The sequence below is a fragment of the Apiospora phragmitis genome, assembly GCF_038363925.1.
Source record: "Apiospora phragmitis strain CBS 135458 chromosome Unknown utg000013l:1.0-2965645.0:1.0-2969333.0, whole genome shotgun sequence".
NCBI classification, from domain to species: domain Eukaryota; kingdom Fungi; phylum Ascomycota; class Sordariomycetes; order Amphisphaeriales; family Apiosporaceae; genus Apiospora; species Apiospora phragmitis.
This window is the reverse complement of record NW_027117413.1, coordinates 1,611,042-1,627,325: the sequence shown is the minus strand read 5'-3', so window position 1 is coordinate 1,627,325 and position 16,284 is coordinate 1,611,042. Positions and strand designations below refer to the sequence as shown.

The window sequence follows — 16,284 nt, the reverse complement described above, 5'->3', positions numbered from 1 at the left end:
GCCCGACCATCGCTCCATCGGCAGACTTATTGTGGGCTACAGTTGCCTCCCCGCCGTATCGACTATTGTTCTCGTGCCTTCGTAAAATGGGTCTTCTCGGAGTGGCGATTGCCTCGCTGGTATTATCGTGACTTCAGCGCCCATATTAACTGCATAATGCCCCCGTACCGTGGAAGAAAAGAAACCGGAAGCTGTCCGAGCATGCCGAGCAATCACGACGGTTCAGAATAGCTGATCTCATCATCATCACATCATACCAATAAACCCCAGTACTTGTCACTGTGTTCACCGAGTCTTGATTGAGTAATTCTACCAGTAGAGTAGTGCTAGGTTTACCCCGTTTTGCGGTCACAAGAAGCCAATAACTGGTGGGCCAGATCGTCAATCTCCACGGCGGACAACCGCTTTGCGGGATCGAGCTGGACCATGCCACCGACCAGTTCCAAGGCTTTGGCATTGACTTCCGAATCATAGCCCTCCTCTATCAAACGTTTCTCAAAAATCGACAGATATGCGTTGTCTCCTTTCTGCACGCCATTCAACGTATCCGCCCGCTCCATTACCGTTCCAAAGGGACATAACATCTCCACCAGAACTACACCCAGAGCAAATATGTCTAGATGAACCCCGCTATTACGCAGGTTGTCCCATTTCGGCGGTCGGTACAGTGCAGTGCCAACGTCTCTGGAGGCACCCAGTGACTCGTGATCTGAAGAGTCGCGATGTGCTTCTTTTGAAAGTGGCGGCATCTCTCCGTGTGCAAGTTGGGTCACTAGACCGAAGTCTCCTATCCGCGGATTCAACCATCTGCCACTTTTCTGGTCTTGTCTCGGGCATGAGCAACACGCAATATCGCAATAGCCTCCTATACATTCGGTTTCCAACGCCGAGAGAAAGATGTTGCCCGGCTTGATATCACGATGCACCATGCCCTTGCTGTGAATATATCGAATGCCGGCGAGCACTGAGAGAAGAATGCGTAGTGAAGGTGCTAGGTGGAAGCAGTGTCTTGGACCTCCATTCCGGCTGAACGATCGCGAAATGTACTGCGCCAATGTCATGGGGTACAGCGACATCTGGATACAAAGGGTAGGAACGTTGGCATCTGGTGCTTGGCGTGGATTGCCGTCGTTCATAGACCGGGACCTGTCGTCTGTGAAGATGTCACTGTCGTTCGTGGCCGATCTAGTCTCGGAAAGGTCGTCGGTAGAATGTACAGACCATTCGGGTCCTGGGTTGTGTTGTACCTGACCATCGCCCAGTGATGGGGTATCTTCGCCGAAAACTATACCACAGTCGGCAGATTGGTCATCATCATATGCGCCACGAGCCTCGCCGTCTAGCGAGTCCAGATCGCTCTCCAATTGTGCCGGGCGGTAGTCTAGTAAAAGGGGTCCATCTCGCCTGTCATGGCCTGACAGTATCTGTCCTTGTGAGTCTGCAAAGTGGGCCAATTAGCTTCTTTCAATAACATGTTGAGCAATGATGGACGTTAATTACTGTCTGGATTCGAGGCCACGGAATATTGCTCAGGCTCGTCAAACCATGCTTGATGGTAGCGAACGACGTTCGGATGATCAAGTCTCGCCAACGCTTGGGCTTCTTTCAGGATATGGTTCAACTTCTCATAGTTCCCATCGCAAAACTTCTTCCAAAGCCTATCAGACAACGCGATCTTCTTCACCGCATATGTGGACTGATCTAGCGGACTGTAGCACCGATAGACCTTGCCGAAGCCTCCCTTTCCGAGGAGAGAGATTTCCTGGAACGAGGAGCTATAGTGGCTTCTGCGGGAAGTTTGATGTGACAGCTGGAGATCGTTAGATGGGTTTGGTAGGATGGAGAGCCCCTCAACCGGCTGAACAGTCAAGTCTCGGAATTGACTGATAAGGCCAGTTGGCACGGCATGGGCTCCAGTCAGGCTGTCTAGACCTGCCATGTACTGGGCGCGGGTATTCCGAGAGCTCTCGGAGGCGGCCGGAGAGGACAGAAGCGAATTTGACGATAACCTCCTAGTTGCCTCATTATATAGTCGCTTTGCTAGTGGCTGTATCTCTGGCGAGTGCCGTGTGTAATTGTGACTGCCAGTGGTGGCAGTAGAATTGTATAATTCAGCAGCCAGAGTTCGGAAATGGTCTTCGAGCAAACTGGCAATGATCAGGTCACGATGCTCGCCCCTGGTAATACCAGCAGCAATATCATGGCCATCTGAGAAATGACTCTCAGTCGCTCCAGAGGAGACACTCAAAACTTCCTCTTCATCAGTGGAGTTCGAAGAGATCGAAGTGTCCTTAACACGCCGGCTTTTCGAGTCCAGGTCAGAATCCATCTCCAATACTTATGGGAAAACTATCCCAGTACCGACGGAAGACAGTGTTCCCGTGAAGGAAGAAAATTCCAAACTACTGGTTGCCAAAGTAGAACTGCAAAGTAGTTCAACCCGATCATCGGCGATTTATGTTGCCGCTGAGCGGGCATAGGCGCATGATAAAAATGGCGGGATTCAGAACTGATATATATGAAGCAACGACAAAGAGCACATCTGTCGCCGGTTAGCTTTGGACTCTCGACTTGGATAGACAGGTGCGAAATTACTGGGTCGACAGGGTCACCTCTGTTGCCTTGTTGTCCAGTGCTATCCACGGATAGTAACTAAGGTACAGGCATCCAGGTGTTAAGCTTGTCCAAAATTATCTCCCAAGTCACAAACTTCCATCTCTTTCTATGGCCAGTCGTATAATGCTCATTTGGTCTACACCGCCAATAGACAGGTCTTTGTTGTGATGATGACCTGGCAGTTTTGAGTGTGATCCTTCCCTGGTTTGTGGGATTTCAATAGACCATGTTCTCAAGTGAAGAAAGACATATCTGATAATACTTCTTTAATGAGTCTAAGAGGCGGTTTACATGGCATCAGCTCGACAAATGGCAATCGCTTGATCACTTGTAGTGCCCTAAAATAGCCATTGGATGGTCTGTGCGGGGCTGACTGCTGGCTGGTGAATTGGGTAACAACAGCTTGCCAGATTCATCGTCTTACATGTAGTCTTTGCATCTGGATACATGTAACTGATCGTATGTAACATTTAACACATTAGTTAATTACACTTATTTCGCTCTCAATGGCCACTCTTCAAGAATCGTGGTTGGTATTGCCAGAATATTGATACTATCACTTCTAGGTTGATCATGTAGAAACCTGACGTAATGAGCAAATTGATGGAGGAAAGGCCCTTCACGGAAGGGCATCTCATCAAGTCTAGACGGCATTGTTACCACTAGCTGTATGCTTTTCAGCCTGAAACTTTTCAACAGTCTCCGGGTCCCCGAGTCTAATAGTCTACCTAAGGTTCACCTTAGGTCTGATATCGCCGTGTCGGTTGCTTCCGTCCGTCCCATCGCACAGCTTTTAGGTAGCGGAAGGTAGGGAGGGGCAGGGGGCTAGGCCGGCAACGTATTTTAGGTACAAACAACCCCACCCCCACCTTAAATTCATTGATCGGAAGATTGAGTCACTGGCTCACGTCAATTGGATATTTCCCATTGTTGGAATAAAATCATCGTGGCTCACTCACTACACTACTTATCGGCGATGACTTGCTCGAATTCTTCCTAGACCAGGCCAGAATAACCAGTAATTACTGCGCTTCCGATCCAACGCACCTGAGTCCGGTATGTCAACCGAACAAAACGGGGCGCCAGCTGAGGCTGCCCCCAAGCCTGGAGAGGCCCCCAAAGAGACTCCCAAGGAGACTCCCAAAGAAGCTGCGACCAACCAAAACGAGAAAGCAAGCAAAGACACCAAAGCGGGCGCAGAGGAAAAGACAGGCAAGGCCGAGTCAAAGTCAACAGATGCGGCAGGCGACAAGAAGTTGACCGGCGCAGAGCTGAAGGCTAAGGCCAAGGCCGAGAAGGCAGCTAGACGAGCTCAGCAGAAGACTTCCAAAGAGGTTGCCAAAGGGGAGGCTGCTGTCTCTTCGTCGCCCGGTCAACTGGGGCCGTCGGCAGGCGAAGTCAAGGCCAAGGGGAAGGGGAAAGATGGCGCATTAGCTGCAGCCGCAGGCGCTGGCAGACCTACTCTGCTCAAGGCACCGCCCTCAGCTGTCGTTACGGAGCAGAAAATCCAGATACCAGAGTGCTTTAGCCACCTTTCCATGGCGCGACGGATTCCAATGACACAGGCCGATAAGGACGTTCATCCATCAGTTTTGATGCTGGGCCAGCAAATGGCAACATTTACGATCGACGAGAGCATTACAAGACTAAAAGCTACTCTGCTGGCTTTTAGAAAGGTACCTAATCTGCCAGAAATTATTGCAATATGTTCGCTTGCTGACATCCTCAGGTGATTGAATCATACATAACACCCCCTGGAAATGTCCTGGCGCGCCATTTCACTCCCCATGTGCTCAATATCCAGATCGAGTACCTGACCGCATGCCGACCCATGTGTTTCTCCATGGGTAATGCAATCCGGTGGCTCAAATTACAAGTCAGTAAGATCGACATGGATGCGAGTGAGGAGCAAGCGAAGAAGGAGCTTTGTCAGGCTATAGATGTCTTCATTGCTGAGCGGATCACGGTTGCCGACGAGTACATCACAGAGCAGGGAGCGAAACACATCAAGGATGGCGATGTTGTCCTCACCTACGGCCGTAATACGCTGGTAGAGAAGGCCATTCTATATGCGCACTCAACCGGCACAAAGTTCTCTGTACTGATTATGGATGACCCCTATGAGCGGCTCGGGCAACAGCTGGCCAAGACCCTGACCGACGAAGGCATCAAGGTCACGTACTCGGGAGACTTTGGTGGGCTGCGCAACCACATGAGACAGGCAACAAAGGTGTTCTTTGCCGCCGAGGCCATGTTCAGCAACGGGGCTATGTACGCAAGGGCCGGAACTTGCGATGTTGCGATGCTGGCTCATGAGCTTGGCAAGAAGGTCATCGCTCTCTGTGAAACGATCAACATCACAGAACGAGTGGCCACAGACTCGTTGACTTACAACGAAATCGACCCCGAGAGATCGTCAGCTGCAGCATTCCGACTGATGTTTGACGCGACGCCAGATAAGTACATCAGCCTGCTAGTCACGGAGCTTGGAAGTGTGCAGGCGAGATCCGCACCAGATCTACTGCGGAAACTAGAAGAATTCAACTAGGAGGCGGCTCTTCTATTTCTACTTCAGGCGCAATCAAGGCATTCGGGAAAAGGACGGCGTGTATCGGGGGCGTTCGAGTTTCATTTACGACCCACGTGTAGACGAGTCGAGGTTTTGCCGACTCGGAAACGACCAATGGAGACTTACGAGAGTGGTTAACGTATTTCGCCGGACTAGACGCACAATTTGCATTCTTAGAGAGGCCTGCATCACACCTATGCTTATGACCTAGACAGACACAGTGGCTAGCGGAGAATCCAGCTGATGACTAGGCGCATGCCATTCTATATAAACAAGTTGTCGTAACCAGCTTCAGTACAGATGTGATCACCCAATTGGGTTGAAACGGAGCTCTCGACACTTTGCACATATAGAACCACCATTATCTCCATTTTAACATCTTCATTTGACTATTTCAGTATATTGATGCCCAGCTGCTTCTACGTAAGTATCGACTCCTGGCAGTCTTCGGATGAAATGCATTTAAGTAGCTCGTATCGGAATTTCAATAGGTTTCAAAAGAGGGTTACCAGACTCCTAAAGTAGCAAGGTATTCCGGTATATAACCTCAGCTGATTCCCAGAATCTCTTCGACGTGCAAAACGACATCTCGAAACCGGGCGCCCAGCAACGGGTCGAATATTCAATCTTTGCCAATGCGAAAACATCCACGTTCATGGGAAAAGATCGTGGATGTCGATATACGCCCGAAGACGTAATTTGGCATGAAGGGGAAGGGAAACATCACCTCAGAAATGAATGGAATATACCCAACTGGTCATTGCCGTCGTGCTCGGTGAAGAGAGCCATATCCTCACACACGTTAGTACCGAAGACCTGCTTGCCGTGGATGGTAATTCCACAATCCCATTGATTGCCACACTCTCTCAAATATATACACAGCGCGCGTATTGTCATCACGGCTCATCGTCGAGCATCGCAAAAACTCCGTCTTCTTTGTGACTCTTTCCTTAGTCTCATGTCTGCCGCTCGACCTCCCGCTGAGCCCGGCGCGCCCGCTTCTCGAGGATGATCTGTTTCCGTTCGTCCAGGATGGCCTTCTGCCGCTCGTTGACGCCCTGCAGCCAGTAGCCGAAGCTGGCGCCCACACCGGCGAAGACGGGGTAGGTCCAGAGCGTGCCCCGGTTGAAGAAGGGTCGCATCTCGAGGCCGAGCGACCAGAACCGGACGGCGACACCTGGGAGAGAGCGAGGCGAGGTTAGCAACCAGCAGGTCATATGCAACACCTGTTGAGGATTGGACACGGAGCTGCAGGTTGTAGCAGGGGAGCATCGTACCGAAGCCGGACCAGAAAAGGACTCCCATTGTGAAGGAGTGGAGATGATATGCAAGGCCTCAATGGGCTGGGGATAGGTTCGTTTCAACTCTAGCTGCTGGTTTCCAAGGCCCTCGAATGGCCTAGCAGCGTCGTGCGATTGTTGTTGCTCGTCTAGACTCAATTGGACGTTGCTGGCGGTCGAGCTCGAATTGAAGCTTTACGGGCGTGATGAGGCTCATCTGCGTTCTATCAATTGGAGGTTGAAGCTGTTGCTTGCTGGCATTTTAGCCGGAGTTCTTCCAGCTACCTAGCTCAGCAGCAACTGAACTGGGGGGTACCTACTGGTAAGTACTGTCCCGCGAATCACTGGCAAGAACCCCACTATCCCCAAGATTAGATAGCAGGTCGCGCCTGGAACTTCTGTAGCGTGTTTTAATCCCTGGGGGTTCATTTCATTGCCAAGCGCCTGTGGAATGGGAATTTCCATCTCCAAGACTGCTGTCAATCAGTTCATCGTCTCATCTCACATCACCCCACGAACACTTTACTTTCTGACTACTATTTTTGAATGTTTCTTCTTGTTGCCTGCTAGGTAGTTGGTTCCCTTGCAACATCTACATGGTGCCAACCAACCACTAAATGTTGACGGCTTTTGGCCTACTTTCGCCATCAATATGGCAGCATCAACAGAGCAGACGCCTGCTGCGGCTACTTTGACTGCACCAGTAGCCGCGCGCAAGTTCAAGGCATCGGATCTACCCTTGACTTCTGCTACGCGATCAGCCATCGAGGGTCTTGCCCATAGCTTCAAGAAGAAGGGTGGCTATGATGCCATTCGCAAACAAGTCTGGGAGCAATTTGAGGCTAGTGTAGGTCTCCCATCATGTCGCTCTGCATTCCGATTACGGTGGCATGGTCTAATTCGTGCAATAAACTGCAGGACTACGAGAAACAAGTCACCAAATCCATTCTCGAGGTGGCCGAGAAAGAAGTCGAACGCAATCCTTCCCAGCTACTTTCGCTCGACCGTCGCAAGGCTGCTGCCCTGATCGATGGTGCCCTTGACCGCTCGGGCGTCTACCAGAAGGCCGAAGACGTGATTGACCAATTAATTGATGCCAAAGCCATCGAGGAACGCATCCGCGATCTGCGCAAGACGGAAATCGGCGATGAAGCTGCGCTCGCGGAACAGCAGCGCGGCGCCAAGACCGACCCGGACTACGCCGAGGAGGCCTCTCAGAAGCTGGCCGAACGTGAGAAACTGAGGCGCGAGCTCAAGGAAAAGGAGGAACAGATCCTGGAAGAGAAGCGCAAGATCGAGCGCGAGGAACGGAAAAAGCGCGAGCGTGAGCAAGAGAAGCTTGAAGCCAAGCGCGTCGAAGAGAGAGAAGCCCGGCGGCGGGAGAGAGAAGAGAAGGAGGCGGAACGCGAGAAGCAACGCCAGAAGGAGCGCGATGAGCGACGAGCTGCACGAGAGAAGGAACGCGAGGAACGTGAAAAAGAGCGTGAGAAGGACCGTGAGGCTAGGAGACTAGAGCGAACTCGAGAGAATGCCGACCGCGACAAAGACCGCGATAAATCCAAGGAGCGCGACCGGGAAAGAGAAAGAACCAAGGACAGGCCAAGGGAGAAATCTAAGGATAGATCTCGCCATCGAGATCGAGACCGAGACCGAGACCGTGATCGCCGAGACCGAAGTCGCAGCCCGCGGCGGCGAAACAGTAGAGAGCGACGCAGAAGGGACTCGTCGCGCACGCCCAGAGACACCAAGGAGCGACGCAGGCCTGAGGAATCCAAGAAGCAACTATCAAAGGAAGAGCTCGAAAGGATTGAGCGAGACGCTCTGGCTGATCTCCTACGTGAGAGTAATGGGAACACCGAGAAAGCTCCCGAGGTTGAAATCGATGAAGCTCTCGCGCCCCCGCCACGCAGGGTCAAGCCGGCGTCCGCTATTCAACCACTTCGTCGGGACTCCCCCAAGACAGCGCTGGAAGGAAAGAAGGTACCGGAGTTGACCACATCTGACTCTAAAGACTCGGTGCATCCCATTAAAGAGACCTCCCAGATTCCAATGGAGCCGAAGGAGGCCAAAGAGGTCAAGACAGAAATCAAGATTGACATTAAGGGGTTCAAGGAACCACTGCCCGCAAAGGATACCAGGAGTCACTCGGATTCTAAAGAGGTTAAGACATCGAAGGATGTGAAGGTGTCTAAGTCAACTGATGACCGCCGCGGCAGTATTGCCACCTCCACCCGTGATAAGGATCATACACGCATTCGTGTTGAGGAGGATGACCGAAGACGCGACCGCCCTAGAGAACGGAGTCGGTCACGCACCAGGCCTGAGAGACGAGATAGGGAAAGAAGTAGATCAAGGGGCCACGCCGACAAGGACCGCAGAGATCGCAGAGAACCCAGTCGTACACGAGAACGCTTTCCCTTCGAGAATAACTACCGTCCGGGTGAGATTAGGAATCGCAGTCGGAACCGGAGCCGTTCTCGCTCTCGCCGCCGCACTGAGCGCGAAAGAGATCCAAGCCGCTCTAAACCCCGCCGGGAAAGAAGTCGTTCCGGGATCGAGCCAAGGTCAAGGGCGCGTAGCCGGTCCCGCGCTCGCGAAGATCGCGACAAGCCGCGGGAGCCCAGCCGTTCCAAGACGCGTACCGAGAGGCGCGAGAGATCTCGGTCGCCGCGTCCTCGCACTGAAAGGAAAGACAGAAGCCGCTCGAGAGTGCGCACGGATCGCCGCGAACGCAGCCGAGACAACAAAGATCGCGAAAGATCCCGGACCCGAACTATAGGTGAGCCACGTCGAGACCGTGAACGTGAAGCCCGTCGCAGCCAATCACGATCTCGTCATGGGGCCTCGAACAAAACATATGAAGTGCAACTTACTGACGCTGAGGCATGGAAAGAAAATGAGATCAAGAGACGCGAACAAGAGGCAAAGGCGTATTTGGCAGCCCAGCGTGAAGCCCGAGAAAAAGGATTACCCGTCCCGGCCTGGATGAGAGACGCAGCACCGGTGACCGCTCACCCGACATCAAACGCAGCCGTGCCCCGGAAGAAATTGATCGCTACCGCCCTGCTGATCGCGAGCGTGACCGAGGCGACAGGGATCGCCCAGTGGACCGCGACCGGCGGGAAAAGGACAGTTACCGCGAACGGGACCGCAGTAGGGAGTCTCGCAGAGACGACCGGCGGGATAGAGACCGGGATAGAGACCGAGACCGAGATGCTCGGCCAGAAAGGCGCCGGAGCAGATCTCGGAGCCGCCGCCGCGACCGCGACAGAAGCAGAGACCAACGTGATCGAGATAGGGGAGATCGCGACGACAAAGACACACGCAGTAGTCGCCGGGACCGGAGCACGGAGTCCCGCAGGAGACCCGGCGGGCGAGGAGTCGCGACCCGGTGCGTGACCGCAGACGCAGTCGAAGCCCGCGTTAGGAGACGCGTCCTTCACCAAAGTATGTCGGTGTCGGTAATTTCTTTCGACCCGTTTTGCGCAGACAGGGACCACAAGTTACGGTTCACGGCGTTGAGCCCCGGCGTCTTCGAATCTAGCGGCGGGCACTCATTGTATCAGTACCCTATATGGGCATGCACTGCCGCTGCGGCTGCTAATGACCTGGCATGGTTGTATCCGCAGCAAATATGCCCAACTAATCGAGCACCCTAATACTCTTCTACGTATGCTTCATACAACAGTATTTCATGCCAGCGGGGTGAGAGGAGATGAGGTCAAATCTTCCAATTGCCCCAGAATGTAGGGAAAGGGTCCCGATCATACCCCAGTACTGCTTTTGCAGCTTCAAAATGCATCTTTTGCGTCAAGCGAAGAACCAATAAAAGATACCCCATTATGAATGAGAGTGGTCGACAGGAAGCCGGAGACAAGCGGACGGACGGTCGGTTCTGGGAGGGCGTTATTTCACTGTGGCTGAACTTTTGCTAGCCAAGTACGCAAGTCCGTTCTGGTTTTAAGGCGCAGAGCCCACCAGTGTATTAATGTTGTTTGTAGAGTTATTTGCTGGCTTCTCCCAGCTGTACTGTAATGTAAAATGATTCATTTGCATTTGCCTTGCCTGTCTGCGTCGGTGTAGAATCCTGACTAGGGACAAGCAATATAGATTGACGTATTATCCAACTGTTCACTATACCGCCACTCTTAGTTTCAATACCAGCTAATCGTGGCGGCATTACAATCAATATCTTATACAATCCTGAGTATGTAGCAATCATGCCAGGAAGCAAGATAACGCTGAACCTGAGAGCTAGAATGATAATTGTATTGTCGTTCGTTATGCATGATGGTTTGTTATGTGACATAGAAAGATCCCCATGGCCTGCATTGCGAGACGCAAACCAAGCGAGCCCGGGCATTACGGGCGTTTCGAACAACGTCCGCCTTCCCAACACGGATTCTGCTTCTCTTCGCTCCTAAAGTCTTGAGAGACCTCTTCGCTCTATTACGCCGGAGAGGTACAGCCCATATGAGGTGGTATCATGAGTAATGAGGTACAAGTTCCGCCCAGTAGACCCCCATTACCTGCCGTCTTGCTCTGTCTCTCCCAACCGAGAGGATGAGGACGACTGTAAATCCAAGTTTCATTGTATGCCCAATCCTTGACTCCGGTCCCATGTTTTGGCGCGAAAAAGGCAAATGCTTTACTTTCAATAACTTCAAAATTCGAAATCCGGACTCCTGGCTATCAAAGTCGTCCCGATGGTTAGCGACTTCGACGTCCACCCATATAGCTTTCGCTGCGGCTCCGATCCCGCCCGGCTCCTTGGCGGAGTGCGTCGCTATAACTGGGAATTGGTGGTTGGTTTGGCCTCAATGTAGCTGCCGAAGCGCCACGACTCCGCGTATTTCTTATAAGGGGTCGTCGGTCACTTTCTGAACTGCTCCTAGGGCTCTCATCCTCCGAATGCTCAGGGCTTGTGTACTCCGGAGGAGGATGTGCTTCCTGTCGAAGACCTAATCCGACTACGTCCACGACGTGATCTCCCGTGGTGCCTTGCGCGCTACTTGGCTCTCCCTGCTCATCTGTCGGCACAAGTTGAGCCAACGAAATATCAGTTGGGCTCCGTTGTGGACCTGGGCTTGTAGGAGGTAGTATTCTATAGTTTCCGCTTCTCGTCCTTGCATGGCCCGGGTCTAACACTGGGCGGCTGCCATACTGCGAATATGTAGGGCCACCAGCAGGTGAACCACTATAGCCGTCCTTACGACCAGACTCCAGGAGAATGCTACCTTGCTCACTGCCGTAGGGTGGTGGCGGAGCTAAGCTGCCTGTCATGGGAGCCAAACCCCATTTCTTGACATTTGCTTCGATAAAAACGAACCCTGCCTGACCAAAGTTCACGTGGACAATGCAAGGGCCGTTGGCACCGACAGCCGGGAAGAAGTTGGGCCCCTTGAGGCCATGTACAACATCCTCGAGCTTCTTGCCATTTCGGGTGAAGAATATAGTGCCGGTACGAGGTCGATACCCGATGCCAATAACATCGCCTTGCACAAACGGTGGACCATACGGTGTCCCGTTGAATGGCTGGTTGTATCGGCGATGTCCCGTGGACGTGTATGCAGCCGAGTACTTATGGAATCCTAAACAAATCAGCGTGACGCCCACTTCAATCACTCATGTTCACTCATACCTGGAAGCCTAAACAAGGGGTATGGCTTCGTCGCCATGCCAATGCTCAGTAAAGTGTTGTCGGGCTTGTCGTAGATCTTGGCCTCCCAGTAGTAGACCTCATTTTGTTTGGGAACGGGTAGGTTGCTCATGACGGTACACTCGGAATCGAAGAACTCGATTTCCGTCCTGGCTTCGACAAAACAGTTGGCAATCTCTAGTTCCGGCTCAAACTCCCACGCTGAAACTCCCTTTTCTTGAATAGCAAGATATTGTGACAATGAAATATCCGTTTGGATCGACTCGGGTGGGTTGCCTTGGATGAATGCTGCATCGGTACGTGTCAGTACTCAGGTGCCATGCGACATGGTAGAACGAGTATCCCCTTACCTTTTGCTCTTAGATATTCCGTCCTTTGCATGTCATCCATCGTCTCCAAGGCCTCGGCCTCCTCCCTCGCGAAAGCTTGCTCATCATCATATTCGCCAGGACGGCCGAAGCGATCTAGAAGGATGCGGCCCCGAAGGGGTATATAAAACAAAGTAAACGATGAGGAATACGAGTGCGATCAGTATGGCCGAGCCAAAGGAGGAAAGGAGTCCTATAATGACGCCGTTCATCATGTCAGGTGGCAACATTGACGATACGGCTAGAATGTAGTGTTGGTCTGTGTCGCCGATTGGGGTTTTGTTATCGACGGGTGTATGAGTAACCCAGAGGGTATGGCGAGGGTCGATGCGGTCACCGTCCGGGGTCACTCATTCGGCTGGCGTTTGGATCGAGGACGAAGAACCTCGATGCTTGGAAGCTGTGTATTCGAAAGTTGTTGGGTATGCTCAGAAGCGAAACGTGGGGGGTGTCGGAAATGAAAGACGAGGCTCGCCTCGATAGTAGCTAATCGAAAAGAAAGGAAAGGAAAAGATGATAGACACGTGTGATGTGGTTTGCGAATTGAATTTGGGTAGTCGGAAAGGCCGGTGAGAGATTGAGAAAAGGCGAGACAGAAACGACGTTGGTTGCTTGGTCCTGTGCTCGCTAGAAAGGCGGGTTTAGGATGCTACCTAGGATGGATGGGGTTGGGATCCTGGGCCGGGTTGCTGGAGTGAACGGGGCTTGAATGAGCAGCAGGTAATATTCGAGGTATTGATCGATCGATCATCACCCTCCAAAATGTCTCTTTCTTTCTTTTCCCGATGGGTTTTGCTTTGCTTTGCTTCCCTCCCAGCGCACGAGGTCCTCTTTCTCTTCTTCTTTTGGTCGCTCGGTGATGTTTGTGTGTGTGTGTCGTGCAGCAGCAACCGCGGAATGTAGGTGGTAGTAACCTTAGAGTAGAGCAACGACAGTGCTCGGTTTTGACACAGAGCCTAGGTTCACCTTGAAACGCACAGGAAGCTGGGATAGCTGGGCTTCCGGGCGCTATGGGCGTATTGTCAAGTAAGTATTCGAAAAGAAAGCGTTCAATTGTTGATGTCCAAAAAAAGAAAAAAGGGAACAAGAACGAATCAACGACCACAGTGGTCGCCGAAACAAATCGATTTATCTAGGTAGGGTTTGAAATATGTACTGCTTGACTTGGTTCCAATACTCCTGGGGATAGAGAAAAGAGGAGAGGAAACAAGGAGTCGGGTGTTAGGCAGGTAGGCCCTTGATGAGAAAGATGACGAATGATGGCTTGACGAGACTGGAGCCAAACTGGAATGGACATGGGAACTTGAAGTTGGGGGTCAGGACAGCAGAAACCCAGGTACTTCTATGTGTCAAGGTTCAGATGACTGGAGGAGTTGGAGCAGTGCATGGCAACTCGGCATGGGATCTGCTGTGCAAGTTTAGTATTACAGGCACAGACACAGGCTCAGCATCGTTTCCTTGCTAGATGCCTACCTACCTCACACCCTTTTTCTTCTGGCTCTCTCTTTGACTTCAACGCCCTGAAGAGCCTCTTCTTGCTGCTGCCTTCAGCTGGGGAGCTGCTGGATCGCAGGCTGGATTTAACAGTAAACCAGTCTCGAAGCAGTGAGATTGATCCACCTCGTGCATTTAGGCCTTGTCTCGTTTCCCCGAAATCGTTACGGCGGGACGTCATGTACTCCTTGTTAGCCTTCTCTACGCAGTTTAGCCTACGATCGCTAACGGGTGGCGGGGACTTTAAAGTATGTGCTGACATGCTGTACAGTGTGTGCCATCGTCCAAGCAGTCCACTTGCCTCCTCTTACTCCTCTCCTCCTCACTCAGCCTTGATATCGCACGACCTGGCGCCAGATCCCTGAGAGCGCCCCTTGATCGACCAATTACCACTGACACAGTCAAGCTAGTAGACGCCCTACCGTCCTTTTTCGCGATGCGCATTGTGATGCTATCTCGAAGCGGAATCCATACATACTGGAGGTTGACTATGAAAACTGTTTCTGCCATCTGCCATATCTATGCCTTATGCTTCGGGCAGTGGCTCTCTGGCATTGGGCGCATAAGCACGTAGATATGTGGTGCCTTATACCGGATGGCGGGCAGACGGGCGTCTTCGCGGATGATCCAACAACCGTCAAAACAGTTCCATTTTTGCGCAAAGATGACCATCACTTGTCACCAAATAAGTTTTGCGTTGGCTGAGCCTCTTTCTCGGAATATGAACATGGTGTCGATCGTGGCCCATGTCGTGGACTCGTGGCCGCTCAGATCCCGCTACACTGCTTACTGCAGTCAAGTACGGAAGGTCCGTCATGCGCGCGTACGCAAAAAGACCAATCTTTCTTTTGTTCTTTTTCGTAACTGTCGCATAGCATACGGAGTACTGGCATAATCTTCGCAGCTCCCTTTCACGCAATTGTTCCAACCATTGCATAGCACAGGGCCAAGGGGGTTTGCTGACTTGTTTCATGAGCCGCAAATCATTTGTTTCATGCCTTTTTATTTCCCGTCGTCGTATTCTTGTTCTTCTGGGTTGCAGGCATCTTTACTTCGTACTGCTAGCTTATGTATTAAACCTAGGGGCTTGGCCATGACGAAGCAACTAAGGATATAAGCCGAAGGTAATCTGTTCTACACCGAACTTCCCGTCGCACTCGCAGTACATATTCGTAATGAAGGAAATTGTCAGCTTGATATCTGCTGTTCAAGTTCCTTTTGGCATCTCAATAAACCTGGATTCCTTTTGCCATCGTAAACGGACCGGTACCTATTTGGTTCGCCGAGCCAGCAATCCCCACTTCCTAGGTAAACATTTGGTCTTGAATCAGTAGACCAGCTATCATGGCGCATCAATAGTGAATACGTTCAGGCACGCATAAGCATAAATGCAAGTCATCTCGCGTGAAAACAAGCAATACTCCACCACCACGACAACGATACCCTGAGCATCATCCGCCATCACCATGGTCCGTAACCACCACCCCCCTTCGCTCCTCCTATCCCGGCGGCTATGATTCTGCTCTACAAGGTGATTGCTAGGAAGGAGTAATGCTAACCCGAAGAAAAAAAACCAGAACAAAGACGGCCACTTCACCCAAGTCCACATGACCCGGGCGCGGGACGCCGACCTGTTCGACGACTTCACGCACGACCAGCTGCCGGCCGACGACATCTACGTGCCGCCGCAGCACCAGCCCATCAACCCCGAGGACGAGGACGACGTGGTGCCCGACCAGCACGCGGCCTTCGGCATCGCCAAGGCCACGCAGAAGCAGCGCGAGCCCGCCTGGCGCGACCTCGGCCTGCACGAGCTCATGAAGAAGGGCCCCAGTGCCGCGCGCGTCGGCCGCGGCGGCGCGACCGTCGGGTCGGGCGGTTTCGGTTCCGGGGCGGCTAGCGCGGGGGGGTGGTGGCGGCCGCGGCCTGCCTCGATGAATAAGTTGGACGCTGCGATACACTATACTACGTCGGGCGTTGTTGGTAGGAGAGGGCCGTGGGTTTGCTTTACATGGTGGCCATGCTAGGAACCAGCAGACCAGCACAGGTGTCCACATAATGATGATCTGGAGGAGGCACGATATGATACCCAAAGGTTTTGTACGAGAAAATGACATTCATACGCAGTGTCCCTGGTGTGGCACCACACCTGTAGACAAATCAAATATTGCATTTCTAGCAACAAGATAATCTCGTTGAACACATGTGTATAGCCTTATGACGACGTGATATACACAATGGCCTTGCCTTTCCGTTCTAAATCGGATGTTCCACGCCAAAACTCCAAAGCATTTATTT

General features: G+C 52.2%; 7 protein-coding genes across 7 annotated transcripts; 4 read left to right on the top strand and 3 right to left on the bottom strand.

Moving 5' to 3' along the window:
• Nucleotides 1-332: 332 nt before the first annotated feature.
• On the bottom strand, nucleotides 333-2,329 carry PG994_014238 (eukaryotic translation initiation factor 2-alpha kinase; the record flags this gene model as incomplete). Its single annotated transcript, XM_066865647.1, has 2 exons — nucleotides 333-1,438; nucleotides 1,501-2,329. 2 exons carry the CDS (start codon nucleotides 2,327-2,329, stop codon nucleotides 333-335), a joined length of 1,935 nt encoding a protein of 644 aa, XP_066708776.1.
• A 1,345-nt stretch (nucleotides 2,330-3,674) lies between these two features.
• Nucleotides 3,675-5,164, top strand: PG994_014237 (uncharacterized protein; the record flags this gene model as incomplete). The annotated part of the gene is made up of 2 exons (XM_066865646.1): nucleotides 3,675-4,292; nucleotides 4,421-5,164. The coding sequence occupies 2 exons, from the start codon at nucleotides 3,675-3,677 to the stop codon at nucleotides 5,162-5,164; spliced, it is 1,362 nt and encodes a 453-aa protein (XP_066708775.1).
• Nucleotides 5,165-6,141: 977 nt separating this feature from the next.
• PG994_014236 (uncharacterized protein) lies at nucleotides 6,142-6,490 on the bottom strand (the record flags this gene model as incomplete). The annotated part of the gene is made up of 2 exons (XM_066865645.1): nucleotides 6,142-6,362; nucleotides 6,463-6,490. 2 exons carry the CDS (start codon nucleotides 6,488-6,490, stop codon nucleotides 6,142-6,144), a joined length of 249 nt encoding a protein of 82 aa, XP_066708774.1.
• Nucleotides 6,491-7,117: 627 nt separating this feature from the next.
• On the top strand, nucleotides 7,118-9,244 carry PG994_014235 (uncharacterized protein; the record flags this gene model as incomplete). Its single annotated transcript, XM_066865644.1, has 3 exons — nucleotides 7,118-7,312; nucleotides 7,384-8,767; nucleotides 8,844-9,244. 3 exons carry the CDS (start codon nucleotides 7,118-7,120, stop codon nucleotides 9,242-9,244), a joined length of 1,980 nt encoding a protein of 659 aa, XP_066708773.1.
• Nucleotides 9,245-9,450: 206 nt separating this feature from the next.
• PG994_014234 (uncharacterized protein) lies at nucleotides 9,451-9,864 on the top strand (the record flags this gene model as incomplete). The annotated part of the gene is made up of 1 exon (XM_066865643.1): nucleotides 9,451-9,864. One exon carries the CDS (start codon nucleotides 9,451-9,453, stop codon nucleotides 9,862-9,864), a length of 414 nt encoding a protein of 137 aa, XP_066708772.1.
• A 1,311-nt stretch (nucleotides 9,865-11,175) lies between these two features.
• On the bottom strand, nucleotides 11,176-12,586 carry PG994_014233 (uncharacterized protein; the record flags this gene model as incomplete). The annotated part of the gene is made up of 3 exons (XM_066865642.1): nucleotides 11,176-12,056; nucleotides 12,107-12,412; nucleotides 12,475-12,586. Coding segments are annotated over 3 exons (1,299 nt in total), but the record flags the coding sequence as incomplete, so codon positions are not given.
• A 2,866-nt stretch (nucleotides 12,587-15,452) lies between these two features.
• PG994_014232 (Apc13 domain protein) lies at nucleotides 15,453-16,013 on the top strand (the record flags this gene model as incomplete). Its single annotated transcript, XM_066865641.1, has 2 exons — nucleotides 15,453-15,455; nucleotides 15,564-16,013. 2 exons carry the CDS (start codon nucleotides 15,453-15,455, stop codon nucleotides 16,011-16,013), a joined length of 453 nt encoding a protein of 150 aa, XP_066708770.1.
• Nucleotides 16,014-16,284: the final 271 nt, after the last annotated feature.